Here is an 18,490-nt window from a genome sequence, read left to right as displayed (position 1 = left end):
TTGGCTGATTAGGCTTCAGCGTGAACAGGCTTGGTCAAGTTATGTAGTTGGTTTCTTTCTCTTCTTTCTCCTTCATTCTTCGTCTGTTAATGCATAATTAGAGCAGTGAAAGTGGTTCCCGGGGTTGTGTTGTGTTCTTTGTGTGAGGTGTGGGAATTCTGGAAGACCTCCAGCCTCCCGGACAGCCACATCTGCACAAGGTGCACCAAGTTGCAGTTCCCTAGAGAACATATTAAGGAACTGGAGTTGCAACTTGATAACCTTCGGTTCATATGGAAACTGGGGAGAGGATAGATAGAAGCTACAGGGAGGTAGTCAGCCCCCAAGTTGAAGGAGGCAGGTAAATGGCTGACTGTCAAGAGAGGGAAGGGAAATGGGCAGTCGGTACGGGGTACCCCTTTGGCTGCTCCCATCAATAATAAGTATACAACTTTGGAGATTGTTGACGGGGGATGACCTATCAGGGGGAACCTGGAGCGACTGGGTCTATTGAGTCTCACAGTGTACTCAGAAGGGAAGGGGTGAGAAGAGGGCTGTAGTAGTGATAGAGTTTCCATAGTTAGAGGAGTGGGCACGAGATTCTGTGGGCACTACAGAGGGACCCGTATGGTACGTTGCCTCCCAAGACATCTTGGATTGGGTCCACAACATTCTAAAGGGGGAGGGGGAGCAGCCAGAAGTCCTGGTTCATACATAGGAAGGGTGAGGAGGTCCTGAAGAGAGAGTTTAGGGTGATAGGTAGAAAGCTGAAAAGCAGGACATCCAAGGAAGCAACCTCTGGATTGCTGCCTGTACCACACGCCAGTGGATATAAGAATAGGAGCACTTGGCAGACGAATGTGTGGCTGAGAAACATGGTTGAGATGTTTGTGGTGCATGGGGCAGGGTTTCAGATTTCTGGATCATTGGGATCTCTTTTGGGGTAGGTATGACCTGTACATCAGGAATGGTTACACCTAAATGCAGGAGGACCAATATCCTTGTGGGCAGGTTTGCTCCCTGAGTTTCTGGGAGCAATCTGGAAGATGGAGGATGGATATATCCCAAACATTCTAAATGCAGGATGATGCAACTATGACTGACAAGTGAAGTCGAAGGCAAAATAAAAAAAGAGAGGGTAAATAGTACTGGGAAGTTAGAGGATCGGAAAACCAAAAGTTTTTTCAAATATATGAAGAGTAAAAGAGAAGCGAGAGTAGATATTGAACTGCTGGAAAATGACCCTGGAGAGTTAGTAATTGGGGACAAGGAAATGGCGATGAACTGCTTAAATATTTTGCATCATTGTGGAAGACACTAGCAGTATACTGGAACTTTGAAAGTATCAGCGGGCAGAAAGTACTCGACATTTCAGTAGTTATATAACAATGGGATAAAAGCTGTTCTTGATCCTGGTAGTACATGGTGTAAGGCTTTTGTGTCTTCTCAATGAGAGGGAAGAGAAGACAGAATGACCTGTGTGGAAGGGTTCCTTTATTATATTGGCTTCTTTACCAAGGCAGTGAGTAGTGTAGATGGAGTCTATGGAAGGGAGACTGGCTTCTGTAATATGCTGAACTGTGTCACAACTCTGCAGTTACTTGCAGTCTTGGGAACAGCAGTTGCCACATGAAACTGTGATGCATCAAGATAGGATGCTCTTCATGATGCATCTATAGAAGCTGGTGAGGGTCCATGGGCACATGTTGAATTTCCTTAGGCTTCTGAGGAAGTAGAGGTGCTCATGCGCCTTCTTAGCCATAGTGTGGAACTAATTAGATCAGGACAAGTTTTTGGTGATGATTACACCTAGGAATGTAAAGCTCACAGATATCTGCTCTTCAGTACTATTGATACAGGCAGGGCTGTGTGCTTCGTGATGCTCTCTGAAGTTAATGACCAGCTCTTTAGTTTTGCTGACTTTGAGGGAACAGTTGTTATTGCGACATTACCACTTGGGGCTTTCACTGGGGAATTGGATGGTCACTTGTCAAAGAGTGATTTCTGGAGCTGTAAGGAAAGAGTTAGGGAATAGGACCAGCGGGAATAGAAGATTAGGAGTTGGTACAATCTGATGCACTGAATAGACTCTTGTATCATCACAACTGTGGTTCTGAGTGATTGTCTTGTGTCTGAGGTATCACTCAATTAGCATCACCAAAGCAGATTTTAAACATAAGAGACCACAAACAAATTGCTGGAGGAATTCAGAGGGTCAAACAGCATCTATGAGGTCAAAGGAATTGTAAACGTTTCGGATCAAAACTCAGCATCAGGAATGAGCGAGAGGGAGAAGGCTGGTATAGAGAGGAGAGGGGTGTGGCCAGGCAGGAGTCTGAGGTATTTGGTGGACTGAGGAGGTGTGTAAGATGACAGGTAATGTTGGGTAGGGTGAAGTTGGGAGAAGGTGGCAGGTGAATGATACATGGAGACAGACAAAGCAAAGGCAACCACACAACAGCATGGTTGTTATTTCATTTTTGCTTGTGTAAAACACCTGTCATATTTTCCACTATACTGTTATGACCACCCGTGTAAGGGTACAATGCTACTTCTGCTAGTGTTTAATGATGTATTATTGTGGAAGGTTTATTTTGGTTCTGTTTCATGTGTTTTTCTGATTTACATTCACAGTAGCAGAAGAACTGGAGTTTCAGTTTCCCTGTGGCACTCAGGAGCCAGCTCGTCTCTGCCCAAATGGCACTTTCTGTTCATACTGGATCGGACCCAATGACGGCATCACTCAGTTTGATAACATCCTGTTTGCACTGCTGACTGTCTTCCAGTGCATCACCATGGAGGGATGGACCACCATTCTCTACAATGTAAGTGGGATAAAGTGGGAGTGTTCCGTTGGATTATATCACAGAATAAGGGTAATTGGCCCAGCAGGCCCACGTCTGCTCATATTAGAGCAATGTCAGAAGTTGTTATCAAACCACAAACAAGAGAAAACCTGCAGATGCTGGAAATCCGAGAAAAACACACAAAATGCTGGAGGAACTCAGCAGGCCAGGCAGCATCTATGGGGAACAGAAGTACAGTTGATGTTTCAGGCTGAAACCCTTTGGCAGGACTGAAGGGTTGCCGAAGGTTTTCGGCCCGAAACGTCGACTGTACTTTTTTTCATAGATGCTGCCTGGCCTGCTGAGTTCCTCCAGCATTTTGTTTGTGATGGTCAGAAGTTGTTACGTTGTTCCATTGTCATCAGTCCATTCTCTTTATCTCTGTATAATCCTACACTTATTCATCTGCCTCATAACTTCCTTTTGCCACTTGCTTATATCATGTGGTAATTTACGCCAGCCACGTATCCTGATGATGTCAGAAGAGATGGACCATCAGGAAAAACTCACATTTTCAGGAAAAATGTGTGGTGTTTTTTCAGATGGTCCATTGAGTGGATTGAAAGCACAGGTGGAGGTTCTAAGTAAGTTTCTAGTATTTTTTTTTCTCTTTCTTTATCTATTAGTCTGTAAGTAGTGCACCAAGAATGGGTCCAGAGTTAGTGGCATATTCTTTGAGTGAGATGTGGGAGCTCTGAGAGACTTCCAGTCTCCCTGATAACTATGAATATCTGTATGAAGTGCGTTGAGCTGCAGCTACTTAAAGACAATGTTAAGGAACTGGAGCTGCAACTCGATGACCCTTGGGTAATACAGGAGAATGAGGAGGTGAGATTTAGAAGCTATAGCGAATTCGTCGTCAGGAGAGGGAAATGGCAACCATATTGGTACCACGACTTAAATGGGAAAAGGGAGGCGGTCCTGAAGAGAGAAGAATGGGAGTTAGATATAAAGCCGAAAAGCTAGACCTCCAGGATAGTAATCTCTGGATTGCTGCCTGTACCACGCACCAGCTAGGGAGGCAGAATAGGATGATTTGGCAGATGAATGCGTAGCAGAGTAATTGGTGCAGGGGGCAGAGTTTCAAATTTCTGGATCATTGAGATTTCTTCTGGGGAAAGTACGACCTGTACAAAAAGGATAGTTTACATCTGAACCCGAGAGGTACCTATATCCTTGCAAGCAGGTTTTGTAGAGCTATTGTGGAAGAGAATGGGAACCGGAAATAATAGAGTTGAAGATGGGGCAGTTGGTATACAAGTAGATGACGTGTGCTGTGAGACTGTGAGGAAGGACAGGTACATAATAGGGCAAGATTGCAGTCAGTGGGATGAGTTGAAGTGTAACATGGAGGCAAAATTGAATGATGAATGCAGGACTGGGGCTGTTATGTTTGAATGTCTGGAGTATACAGAATAGGATAGATGATCTTATAGTGCAATAAGACATTGGAAGGTATGATGTTGTGGACATCACTGAGTTGTTGCTGAATGAAGATAATTCTAGGGAGCTTAACATCCAAAGGATATTGTATCAAAAGGACAGGCAAGGAGGCAGAAGGGATGGGGAGGCTCTGTTGGTTAAAAATGAAATCAAATCCTTATGAAGAGATGACGTTTGATCGGAGGATGTAGAAACCTTATGGGTAGAGTTAAGATACTCCAAGTGTAAAAAAACTTTGGTTAGATACATGGATGGGAGGGGTATGAAGGGCTATGCCTGGATACTAGTCAATGGAACTAGGCATGTTAATGGTTTGACATTGACTAGATGGGCCAAAGGGCCTGCATCTGTGCTGCAGTGTTCTATGGCTGACTCTTTGAGGCTAGTTCTTTAATACGAGGAATGTCGGAAGATGAAGTATTTAAAGTTTTAAATATAGAAATATTTAAAGTTATGAAAGACAGAAATAAGATGGATGGTAACATTCTTTTCCCAGGATAAGGGAGACCAAAGTCTAGACTGAGAAGGGAAAGATTTAAGAGGGACCCAAGAGGTAATTTTTCACGCAGAGTCTGGTGAGTATATGGAATAGGCTGCCAGGAGAAGTGTTTGGGCAGGTAAAATAATAGCGTTTAAGGAGCTCTTGGATAGATACATGAAGGGATAAGCTTAGAGGGGAATGGCCCAAATGTAGAACACTGGGACTTGCTAGGTAGGGATTCTGATTGATGGTTGGTCTGAAGGATCTGTTTTGGTGCTATTTTGTTGTATGGCTCTATGATTGAAGGGGGTTATAATGGGAAATAGAGGTTAATGGCAAGTGAAACAAGAATGTGATCAGGGAGTGGTGAAGGGAAGGACCATAAGATATGGGAGCAGAATTAGGCCATTCAGCCTAACGAGTCTGCTCCACTATTCCATCACTCTGACTTATTATCCTTTTCAACCCCTTTCTCCTGTCTTGAAGTAATCTTTGATGTCCTAGCTTAACCAAGAACCTATCAAACTCTGCTTGGTTTGGCCTCCACAGCCACCTCTGGCAATTAGTTCCACAGATTCTCCACTCTCTGACTGAAGAAATTCTTTCCCACCTCTGTTTCAGATGTTTTCTATCCTGAGGCTGTGTCCACTGATCCTAGGCTCACCCACTATAGGAAAAATCCTTTCCACATCCACTCTCTCTAGGCCTTTCACCATTTGATAGGTTTCAATCAGATGCCCCCCCCATTCTTCTCAACTCTGGCAAGTTCATGCCCACAACCATCAAATGTTCCCCATAGGTTAACCCTTTAATTCCCAGAATCATTCTCATAAACATCCTCTGGACCCTCTCCAATGCCAACTCGTCCTTTCTTAGATAAAGAAATGGACAACCTTCTGAAGTGGGAGGGTGATCAGCCAGAGGTTGCTGTCCATGTTGGTACCAACGACATGGGTAGGATGGGTGATGAGGTCCTGCAAAGTGAGTTCAGAGAGTCAGGTACCAAGTTGAAGGTGCTGATCTCAGGATTGCTACCCATGCCACAAATAGGAAGATCATACAGCTTAACATGTAGCTAAGGAAATTATGTAGGAGGGTGGGCTTAGGAGTTTTGGATCATTGGGTTCTCTTCCAGGGAAGGTGGGACTTGTATCGATAGGACAGTGGGGAGGTTTCTGAGTGCTGTGGAGTGGTGGGGGCGGGGGGGGGAGGAGAATAATTTCAAATAGAGTTGCAGGGACGATGAGTATAGGCAGAGACTGAAGACTGCAGCACCAGTGGTGAGGACCAAAAAGGTATGGACAAGAGAAGCACAGGAGCGCTTACAGGACCGCTTTGAGTTAGGGGTCTGAAGCGTATTCAGAGATTCATCTTAGAATCTGGATGAGTATGCTGCAGTTGTTACTGACTTCATTAAAACCTGTGTGGATGAGTGTGTACTTACAAAGCTTTGCTGTACGTTCCCAAACCAAAAAGCATGCTTGAACCAGGGGGTACGTTGTCTGCTGAAGGCTAGATCTGTGGCATTCAAGGCTGTGGAGACCCAGGTCTGTTCTAGAAAAGCAGGTATGATTTGTGGAGGACTTTAAGGGTGAAGAGACAATTCAAATGAGGTTGGAGGCAACATCAGATGTACAACAACTCTGGCAGAGATTGCAAGACATTACTTTCTACAAAGCGAAACCCAATAGCGATGCTTCACTACCAGATAAACTTAATGCCTCCTATGCCCACTTTGAAAGGTATGCCCACCTGCTGCACCTGGTGACCCTATGATTTTTGTCTCAGAGGCTGATATTAGACTGTCTTTAAAGAGGGTGAACCTTTGCAAGGCGGAAGGCCCTGACCGAGTACCTGGTAAGGCTCTGAAAGCTTGTGCCAACCAATCGGCGGGAGTATTCAAGGATGTTTTCAACCTCTCACTGCTATGGGTGGAAGTTCTCTCATTCTTCAAAAAGGCAGCAATTATACCAGTGCCTAAGAAGAATAATGTGAGCTGTCTTAATGACTACCGCCCAGTAGCACTCACATCTACAGTGATGAAATGCTTTGAGGCCTGGACCCACTGCAGTTAGCCTAGTGCCACAATAGGTCAACGGCAGACGCAATCTCAGTGGTTCTTTGCAGGGCCTTAGACCACCTGGACAATACAAACACCTATGTCAGAATGCTGTTTGTTGACTATAGCTCAGCATTTAACACCATCATTCCCACAGTCCTGATTGAGAAGTTACAGAATCTGGGTATCTGTACCTCCCTCTGCATTTGGATCCTCTACTTCTCAACCAGAAGACCACAATCTGTGCAGATTGGAGATGATATCTCCTCCTTGCTGACGATCAACACTGGTGCATCTCAGGGGGTGTGCTTAGCCCACTGCTCTAATCCCTGTATACACAGACTGTGCTGCTAGGCGTAGCTTAAATACCATCTATAAATTGGCTGATACAACCATTGTTGGTAGAATCTCAGATGGAGAAGAGAGAGTGTACAGGAGCGACATATGCCAACTAGTGGAGTGGTACCACAGCAACAACCTGGCACTCAATATCAGTAAGACGAAAGAGCTGATTGTGGACTTCAGAAAGGGTAAGACGAAGGAACATATACCAATTCTCATAGAAGTATCAGAAGCGGAGAGTGAGCAGTTTCAAGTTCCTGAGGACCTAACCTGGTTCCAACATAGCAGTTATAAAGAAGGCAAGACAGTGACTATACTTCATTAGGAGTTTGAAGAGATCTGGTATGTCAACAAATACACTCAAAAACTTCTGTAATTGTACTATGAAGAGCATTCTGACAGGCTGCATCACTGTCTGGTATGGTTTGGGTGGCAGTGGTGGGGGGAGGCTACTGCACAGGACCAAAAGAAGCTGCAGAGGCTTGTAAATTTAGTCTGCTCCATCTTGGGTACTAGCCAACAAAGTACCCAACGATATCTTCAAGGAGTGGTATCTCACAAAGGCAGCATCCATTATTATGACCTCCAGCACCCAGGGCATGCCCTTTTCTCACTGTTACCATCAGGTGGGAGGTACAGAAGCCTGAAGGCACACACTCAGTGATTCAGGAACAGCTTCTTCCCCTCTGCCATCCGATTCCTAAATGAACATTGAATCCATGAACACTAGCTCACTTTATAAATATGTATTATTTCTGTTTTTGCACGATTTTAATCTATTCAATATATGTATACTGTCATTGATTTAATTTTTTTTTCTTCTATATGTATTGCATTGAACTGCTTCTGCTAAGTTAACATTTCATGACACATGCCAGTGATAATAAACCTGATTCTGAACTAGAGTGCAAAGACAGATAGTGGAGCGGTTCTGGAGAAAAATGTTTCTGCATATTGATTAGGACTCCCATACTGTTAAAGGTCTAGATGGGTTAGAGTTTGTAAAATATGTTCAAGAAAATTTTCTAAATCAATATATAGAGGTATCAACTAGAGAGGATGTAATATTAGACCTCCTATTAGGAAACAAGTTAGGACAAGTGACGGAAGTGTGTTTAGGGGAACACTTTGGGTCTAGTGATCATAACGCCAATAGTTTCAACTTGGTCATGGATCTAAAAAGCGTGAATTGGGACAGTTTGTTCTCTGGCAAGGATGTGATTGGTAAGTGGGAGCCCTTCAAAGGAGAAATTTTGAGAGTGCAGAGCTTGCATGTTCCTGTCAGGATTAAAGGCAAAGTGAATAAGAATAAGGAACCTTGGTTCTCGAGGGATATTGGAAATCTGATAAAGAAATAGAGAGAGATGTATGACAGGTATAGGCAACAAGGAGCAAATAAGGTGCTTGAGGAGTATAAAAAGTGCAAGAAAATACTTCAGAAAGAAATCAGGAGGGCTAAAAGAAGACATGAGATTGCTTTGGCAGTCAAGGTGAAGGATAATCCAAAGAGCTTTTACAGGTAAATTAAGAGCAAAAGGATAGTAAGGGGTAAAATTGGTCTTCTTGAAGATCAGAGTGGTCGGCTATGCATGGAACCAAAAGAAATGGGGGAGATCTTAAATGGGTTTTTTGCATCTGTATTTACTAAGGAAATTGGCATGGAGTCTATGAAAATAAGGCAAACAAGTAGTGAAGTCATAGAACCTATATAGATTAAAAAGGAGGTGGTGCTTGCTGTCTTGAGGCAAATCAGAGTAGATAAGTCCCCAGGACCTGACAGAGTATTCCCTCGGACCTTGAAGGAGACTAGTGTTGAAATTGCAGGGGTCCTGGTAGATATATTTAAAGTGTTGATATCCATGGGCGAGGTGCTGGAGGATTGGAGGATAGCTCATGTTGTTCCATTGTTTAAAAAAGGCTCTAAAAGTAACATGGGAAATTATAGGCCGGTAAGTTTGACATCAGTAGTAGGTAAATTATTGGAAGGAGTACTAAGAGATCGGATCTCCAAGAATTTGGATGCATAAAACATAGAACAATACAGCACAGTACAGGCCCTTCAGCCCACAATGTTGTGCTGACCCTTAAACTCTGCCTCCCATATAACCCCCCCCACCTTAAATTCCTCCATATACCTGTCTATACAGGGACTTATTAGGGAGAGTCAACATGGCTTTGTGCATGGTAGGTCATGTTTAACCAATCTATTAGAGTTTTTCGAGGAGGTTACCAGGAAGGTGGATGAAGGGAAGGCAGTGGATGTTGTCGACATGGACTTCAGTAAGGCCTTTGACAAGGTCCCGCATGGGAGGTTAGTTAGGAAGATTCAGTTGCTAGGTATACGTGGAGAGGTAGTAAATTGGATTAGACATTGACTCAATGGGAGAAGTCAGAGAGTGGTAGTGGAGGATTGCTTCACTGAGTGGAGGCCTGTTACAAGTGGTGTGCTACAGGGATTAGTGCTGGGTCCATTGTTATTTGTCATCTATATCAATGATCTGGATGATAATGTGGTAAATTGGATCAGCAAATTTACTGATGATGCAAAGACTGGAGGTGTAGTGGACAATGAGGAAGGTTTTCAAAGCTTGCAGAGGGATTTGGACCAGCTGGAAAAATGGGCTGACAAATGGCAGATGGCGTTTAATGCAGACAAGTGTGAGGTATTGCACTTTGGAAGGACAAACCAAAGTAGAACATACAAGTTAAATGGTAGGACACTGAGGAGTGCAGTAGAACAGAGGGATCTGGGAATACAGATACAAAATTCTCTAAAAGTGGCATCACAGGTAGATAGGATCATAAAGAAAGCTTTTGGTACATTGGCCTTTATAAATCAAAGTATTGAGTATAAGAGTTGGAATGTTATGGTGAGGTTGTATAAGGCATTGGTGAGGCCGAATTTGGAGTATTGTGTGCAGTTTAGGTCACCGAATTACAGGAAGGATATTAATAAGGTTAAAAGAGTGCAGAGAAGGTTTACAAGGATGTTGCAAGGACTTGAGAAACTGAGTTACAGAGAAAGGTTGAATAGGTTAGGACTTTATTCCCTGGAGCGTAGAAGAATGAAGGAAGATTTGATAGAGGTGTATAAAATTATGATGGGTATGGATAGAGTGAATGCAAGCAGGCTTTTTCCACTGAAGCTAGGGGAGGACAAAAACCAGAGGACGTTGGTTAAGGGTGAAAAGGGAAAAGTTTAAAGGGAACATTAGGGGGAGCTTCTTCACACAGAGAGTAGTGGGAGTGTGGAATGAGCTGCCAGTTGAAGTGGTGAATGCAGGCTCACTTTTAACATTTAAGAAAAACTTGGACAGGTACATGGATGAGAGGTGTATGGAGGGATATGGGCCAGGTGCAGGTCAGTGGGACTAGGCAGAAAAATGGTTTGGCACAGCCAAGAAGGGCCAAAAGACCTGTTTTCTGTGCTGTAATGTTCTATGGTTCTATGGTTCTAAGCCTACATACAAGGTCAGGAATCAAACGATTGAACATGTGGGACGAATGTTTTGAACTGTGTACATTTGAGAGGACTTTAAAAGTGAAAATTTGAGGATTCTGTGTTTGTACGTTCCTGTCAGAAAAGAAGAGGACCTTGATCTTTAAAAGATATTGAGGCATTGGTTAAGAAAAATGAGGTGCAATAGCAGGTATAGGCAAGTAGGAAAATTGTTTTTCTTCAGGAGTATAATAAATACAAGAGAAGACTTAAGGAAATCAAAACGGCTAAAGGAAGGCATGAGGTTGCTCTAGCAAATAAGGTGAAGGAGAATCCTGAGGACTACTACAAATATAGTAAGGGCAAAAGGATAGCAAGGGACAAAATCTAGTCCATGCCAAAACCATTTCAAATGCTGAGTCCCATTAACCTGCATTGGGACCTTAGCCCTCCATATCCCTGCTATCCATGTACCTATCCAATCTTCTTTTAAACATTGAAATCAAGCTTAAATGCATCCCTTGTCCTGGCAGCTCATTCCACACTCATGACCCTCTGAATGAAGAAGTTTCCTCTCATGTGCCTCTTAAACTTCTCACCTTAACCCATGACCTCTGGTTGTACGCTCAACCAACATCAGTGGAAAAAAGCCTGCTTACATTTAGCCAAAATATGCCCCTCATAATTTTGCATAGCTCTTTCAAATTTCCTTTTAATCCTCTACATTCTAAGGAAATAGTCCTAACCTGTTCAATTTTTCCCTACAGCTCAGGTCCTCCAGACTCGGCAACATCCTTGTAAATTTTCTCTGCATTCTTTGAACCTTGTTTACATCTTTCCTGTAGGTAGGTGACCAAAACTGTACACAATACTCCACATTAGGCCTCACCAACATCTTACACAATTTCAACATAAGATCCCATCTCCTGTACTCAGTACTTTGATTTATGAAGGCCAATTTGCCAAAAGCTTTCTATATGACCCTATTTACCTGTGACACCACTTTCAACAAATTATGGACCTGTATTTCCAGATCCCTTTGTTCTACCAAACTCTTCAGAGCCCTGCCATTCACAGTGTAAGATCTACCTTGGTTGGTCCTACCAAAGTGCAAAACCTCACACTTGTCTGCATCAAATTCCATCTACCACTTTTCTGCCCAGTTTTCCAGCTGATGCAGATTTCACTGCAAGTCATGATAGCCTTCCTTACTGTCCACTACACTGCCAGTCTTGGTATATCTACAGACTTGCTGACCCAGTTGACCAGATTATCATCCAGATCATTGATATATAGATGACAAACAACAAAGGACCCAGCACTGATTCCTGTGGCACACCACTAGTCACGGGACTCCAGTTGGAGAGGCAATTATCTACTACCACTCTCTGGTTTCTCCCACAAAGCCATTGACTAATCCAATTTACTCCCTCATTTTGAATGCTGAGTGACTGAACCTTTCTCAACAATGTCTCACATAGGACCTTGTCAAATGCCTCACTGAAGTCCACATAGATAATATCCACTGCCTTACCTTTATCTAGTTTCCTGGTAACTTCCTCAAAAAGCTCTATAAGATTGGTTATACATAACCTAACAGGCACAAATCCATGCTACCTATCCTTAATTAGTTCATGTCTATCCAAATACTTATATAACTGGTCTCTTAGAATACCTTCCAATAAATTTCCCACAGCTGCTGTCAGACTCCCAACTTATAAGTGTGAAGTACTACATTTTGGTAGGACTAATCAAAATAGGACATACATGGTAAATGGTAGGGCATTGAGAAATGCAGTAGAACAGAGTGATCTAGGAATAATGGTGCATAGTTCCCTGAAGGTGGAATCTCATGTGGATAGGGTAGGGAAGAAAGCTTTTGGTATGCCGGCCTTTATAAATCAGAGCATTGAGTATAGGAGTTGGGATGTAATGTTAAAATTGTACAAGGCATTGGTGAGGCCAAATTTGGAGTATTGTATACAGTTCTGGTCACCAAATTATGGGAAAGATGTCAACCAAATAGAGAGAGTACAGAGGAGATTTACTAGAATGTTTACTAGAAGGTTTCAGCACCTAAGTTACAGAGAAAGGTTGAACAAGTTAGGTCTTTATTCTTTGGAGAGTAGAAGGTTGAGGAGGGACTTGATAGAGGTATTTAAAATTATGAGGGGGATAGATAGAGTTGACGTGGATAGGCTTTTTCCATTGAGAGTTGGAGAGATTCAAACAAGTGGACATGAGTTGAGAGTTAGGGGGCAAAAGTTTAGGGGTAACATGAGGGGGAACTTCTTTACTCAGAGAGTGGTAGCTGTGTGGAACAAGCTTCCAGTAGAAGTAGTAGAGGCAGGTTCGATATTGTCATTTAAAAAAACAATTGGATAGGTATATGGACAGGAAAGGAATGGAGGGTTATGGGCTAAGTGCAGGTCGGTGGGACTAGGTGAGAGTAAGCGCTCGGCACAGACTAGAAGGGCCAAGATGGCCTGTTTCCATGCTGTAATTGTTATATGGTTATAATTAACTGGTTTCTATTTAAGCCTTTTTTAAACAGCAGATCAACATTGCCAATCCTGCAATCCTTTGGTACTTCTGTTGTTGTTAAGGATGCTTTAGATGGCTCTGCTAGGGCCCTTACACTTTCCTCCTGTAGGTTTCGAGGGAACACCTTGTCAGGCCCTGGGGGTTTAATCACCCCAATTTGCCTCATGGGAGCAAACACCTCTTCCTCTGCAATCTGTACAGGGTCCATGAACTTGATACCACTTTGCCTCACTTCTGTAGACTCTGTCCATCTACTGAGTAAATACAGATGCAAACAGTGTATTTAAGATCTCTCTCATCTGGTTTGGCTCCATACATGGATTACCATTCTTATCTTACAGAAGACCAATTTTGTCCCTTACAATCCTTTTGCTCTTAACATATTTGTAGAATCCCTTAGGATTCTCCTTAACCCTATCTGCTAGAACAACTTCATGCCTTCTTTTAGCCTTCCTAATTTCTTTCTCAAGTGTTTTCTTGCATTCCTTGTACTCTATAAGCAGCTCATTTGTTCCTACTTGCACCTCCTTTTTTTTCTCTCTTAACCAAGGGCTCAATATCTCTAGAAAATCAAGGTTCCCTATACTTGTTATCTTTACCTTTTACTCTGACAGGCACATTCAAGCTTTGTACTCTCAAAATTTAATTTTTTGAAGGTATCCCAATTTCCAAGCACACCTTTGCCAGAAGACAGTCTGTCCCAATCGACATTTCCCAGATAATTTCTGATACCATCAAAATTGGCCTTTCTCCAATTTAGAATCTCAATGCGGACCAGACCTATCTTTTTGTATATTTTCTTTGAAACTACTGGCATTGTGGTCACTGGATACAAAGTGTTCCCCTACACAAACTTCTATCACTTGCCTTGTCTCATTCTGTAGTAGCAGATCCAGCTTCATACACTTTGTCATTGGGACTTCTACGTACTGATGAAGGGAACACATTTCCTGAACACATTTGTCAAACTTTATCCAATGTAGTCATTTTACATTATGAGTGAATATGTGCAAAGTTAAAATCACCTATTATAACAATCATATGTTTCTTGCAACAGTCTGCAATCTCTTTACAAATTTGTTCTTCTAAATCCCTAGGACTGTTGGATGGTCTGTAATATAACACCATTAACGTGGTCAAACCTTTTCTATTTCTCAGTTCCTCCCATAATATCTCATCAAGTTCTCAGTTTTCCTGACTGAGCACTGCCGTGACATTTTCCCTGACTAGTAATGCCATCCTTCCTCCTTTAATCCCTCCCACAGTATCGCATCTAAAACAATGGAACCCTGGAATATTGAGCTGCTAGTCCTGCACCTCCAGTAACCAAATCTCACTAAAGGCTACATTATAATTCCAGGTATGGATCCATGTTGAGTTCATCCGCCTCTCCTACGAAATATATGCAGCTCAACCTTTTGATCCTGACATTAAGATCTTACCAACATCTCCCTCCACAATCTCTCCACTAACTGCTCTGGCACACTGGTTCCCATCTCCCTGCAACTCTATTTTAAAATCTACTGTGTAACGTTAACAAACATTCCCACTAATATCCTCCAGTTCAGGTGCAAACCATTCAAGATGGATTCAACAATCTTGTGCCCTCCCTTGTACACCAACTCCTTAGCCACATTTTAAACTGTATAATCTACTTACAAACATAGTTCTGGCATCATTAGCACTTGGCACAGGTAGCAATCTTGAGATGACAACCCTGGAGATCTTGCCCTTTAACTTAGCACCTAACTCCCTGAACTCCATATGCAGAACCTTGTCACTTGTTATGCCCATGTCATTGGTACCTATGTAGACCATATGGTACCTTCAATCACTAAGAATGATTTAAATATCCCTGCTTGTACCCCGGCAGTTTCTGCACTTGCCTCCCACAGGGTTCAAAGGAACAGCTTGTCAGTCCCAGGGGATTTATCCATTTTTATTTGCCTTAGGGTAGCAAACACTTCCTCCCCTGTAATCTGTACAGGGTCCATGAAATTGATGCTGCTTTGCCTCACTTCTATAGACTCTGTGTTCATTTCCCAAGTAAATACAGACACAAAGAAATTATTGAATATCTCCCACTCTGTTTCGGCTCCACACATGAATTACCATCCTGGCCTTCCAGAGGACCAATTTTGTTCCTTGCAATCCTTTTGGTCTTAACATAAAGGAAGCTTTTCTTTGTAAAGAATGCATTTGGTACATTGGCCTTCATGAATCAAAGGACTGAGTACAAGAGTTTCGATGTTATGTTGAAATTGGAAAAGACGTTAGTGAAAACTAATTGCGTCCAGTTTGGGTTACCTACATACATGAAAGATACCTACATACATGAAAGATATAAATAAGATTGAAAGAGTGCAGATAAAAATTACAATAATATTGCTGGGACTTGAGAACCTGATTTGTCAGGAAAAGTTTGAATAGATTAGAACTTTATTCCATAGAATGTAGAAGACTGAAGGTGGTTTTGATAGAGGTGTACAAAATTTTGAGGGGTATGGATAAGTTAAATGCCAGCAGGCTTTTTTACACTGAAGTTGTGTGAGAATACGAATAGAGGTTTTGTGTTAAAGATGAATGGTGAAATGCTTAAGGGGAGCATGAGGGAGGATGGTGAGAGTATGGAACAAGATCCTATGTTTTATAGTCTATGTGTAAACCCCACAGAGTGATACACAAGCACAGGATTGGACCCAGGTCCCTGTCAGGCAAAGAGGATACCTCAATCTTGGGAAAAATATTGTGTATTCACCCTATCTATGCCCATAAATCCCATTTCTCCTACTATCACCCCTTCCCATTTCCTTTATACATTGCAACTTGCTCTTTGTCACTTGTGCATATTAGCCTAGCCCTGATGCTTTATTGCCATTGCAGTACAATAGGGTCCACTGCTTTCTGCAGGAATGAAACAAGCTGCAGAGAGTAGTGGTGGCAGCCAGCGCATCATAGGCACATCCCTCCTCACCATCCATAAATATGTATGTGAGGTGCTGCCTTAAGAAGACAACAAAATCAATCATCAGAGATCCCCACCATTCAGGACATGCCATGTTCTCTCAGCAACCATTGGGCAGGAGGTACAGAAGCCTGAGGTGTCACACCACCAGGTTCAAGAAAAGCTACTTTCCTTCAACTGTTCCTTTCTTGAACTAACCCGCACAACCCTAATCACCACTTCAGTACAGTAACACTTTATATTGTAAGGTACTTTGTTTTATTTCATCCTAATTATGTTATTTCTCATATAGTTTAATTTGTGTTATCGTATTAACATTGTGACTTTGATGCTGTGCGGCTGTGATGTTGTTGCAAGTAAGTTTTTCATTACATCTGTGCATGATGTACTTGTGGCCTATGACAATGAACTTGACTTTGAATTATTCACAAAGGCCAGTTAACCTACTGAGTTGTGTTAACTGGTGTGTTAAGCTAACACCAGATGTGTTAAGCTGGTGTTCCCAGAGAAAACCCAGGTGGAGGGAACATGTGAACTTCATATGGACAGTCCCAGAGGTCAGGATGGAATGTGAGTTGCAGGACCTGTCAGGAGCCACAGCCAGCCTGTCTGCAATTCTCAGATTACCTGTGGTTGCAGTCCAATGCCAGAAACACCAATGTAAGGTCCTGTCATTTGAATGAAGCATCATACTGAGGCCCTGTCTGCTCTGTTTGGTGGACATTAGATCCCATCACATTACTTCATCGGACAGCCAAGAACTTTTCCTGAGCTAGTTGCGTGAATATTTATTCGTTAACCAACATCATTGAAACACGTTATCTCGCATTTATTTTGTATCTATTTTTGGACATCTTGCTGTTCTCTAATTTGTTCACACCTTTCCTGCATTACAAGTTTGACAGTTTAACTTCATTAACACAAGAAATTCTGCAGATGCTGGCAATCCAAATTAACAGGCACAAAATGCTGGAGGAACTCAGCAGGTCAGGCAGCATCTAAGGAAATGAATAAACAGTTGACATTGCAGGCCGAGAACCTTCCTCTAAAAAGGAAGGTGGAACGATAGGCATCCGTTAGTCTTGTGAAACCACGGATTTGTGCCTTGGAAGGTTTCCAGGGTGCAGGCCTGGGCAGGGTTGTATGGGAGACCGGCAGTTTCCCAAGCTGCAAGCCTTCCTCTCTCCACACCACCGATGTTGTCCAAGAGAAGGGCACTAGGACCCAAGCGGCTTGGCACCGGTGACGTCGCGAGTAATGTGTTGTTAAGTGCCTTGCTCAAGGACACAACATGCTGCCTCAGCTGAGGCTTGAACCAGTCACCTTCAGATCACTAGACTGATGCCTTATCCACTAGGCCGCGCGCCAAGGGGGAAGATGCCAGAATAAAAAGATGGGGGTAGAGGAAGGAGGCAGCCAAAGCCAGATAGGTAGGAAAGATAAAGGGCTGGAAAGGAAGGAACCTTATAGGAGAGGAGAGTGGACCACAAGAGAAAGGGAAGGAGGAGGGAACCCATGGGAAGTGGTAAGCAAGTGAGAAGAGGTGAGAGGCCAGAGTGGGGAATAGAAGAAGAGGGGAAAGAAGGAATATTTTTTTAAACTGGAAGAAGAAATCAATCTTCATGCTTCATTGTTTGTGATGCCTCAGTTTGAGAAGGGGGCAATATTCCTTTCTGCATGCCCGTGTGAATTTGGAAATGAGTTGCAGACAAGTAATGAACAAAGTAAATTGTATTGGAAGTTTTCTATTGACAAGGTTGGTGTCAAGGTACAGAACACTGAAACTGAGGCCAATGTATTGCTTTTAGAATTTCTTTGCATTCCGCAAGTGAAATGATGAACCATGACTCATTTGGTTGTACTCTTGGTTCTCAGTCAAAGGATGTGGTTCAATCCAGAAATGTAAGCACAAAAATCGTGAGCCTGCTGCGGAATACTACTCTTTTTGGAATTGCCTGATGGGCAGAACTGGGTCTTGGGTTCTTCCAACAAAGCGACCTTGCATGATTGTACATACAATTACCCCTCAATCAACAGCACTAAAATAGATTGCGGCTTATGTAAATTTGTCACAAGTCCATTCTCGTGATTTGTACGCTATCCGTGATCACAGCATAAACTCATTTTCTGACAGGAAATGGCAGTTGTGACAGGTATAGATGCAAAGTTGTGTTTCCAAAGGTACGATGGAGTAATGTTATAGAATATTATCACACAGCAGTGGGCTCTGGTGCAGACCACGTGTTGCCCTAATCCCATTTTATTTTCCCCACGTTTCAATCAACTCCCCCAGATTCTAACTCTCACCCACACTCTATAGGGAATTTAGTGATCAAAGAACATATCAGTGTGCACATCACTAAGATGTGGGAGGAGACCATGAAGTCACAGA

The 18,490-nt window shown here is 42.7% G+C and overlaps 1 protein-coding gene across 1 annotated transcript in view; it reads left to right on the top strand.

Annotated features, from left to right (window-relative positions):
* The window catches only part of LOC140737314 (probable voltage-dependent R-type calcium channel subunit alpha-1E), a 619,860-nt gene that overhangs the window by 251,078 nt on the left and 350,292 nt on the right, over nt 1–18,490 (top strand). Inside the window, 1 exon segment of the mRNA XM_073063744.1 lies at nt 2,614–2,804. Coding sequence (XP_072919845.1) covers nt 2,614–2,804 — 191 coding nt within the window.

The sequence above is a fragment of the Hemitrygon akajei genome, chromosome 12 (genome assembly GCF_048418815.1).
Source record: "Hemitrygon akajei chromosome 12, sHemAka1.3, whole genome shotgun sequence".
NCBI lineage: Eukaryota > Metazoa > Chordata > Chondrichthyes > Myliobatiformes > Dasyatidae > Hemitrygon > Hemitrygon akajei.
The sequence above is the reverse complement of the archived record's forward strand: the minus strand, read 5'-3'. Positions and strand labels throughout refer to the sequence as shown.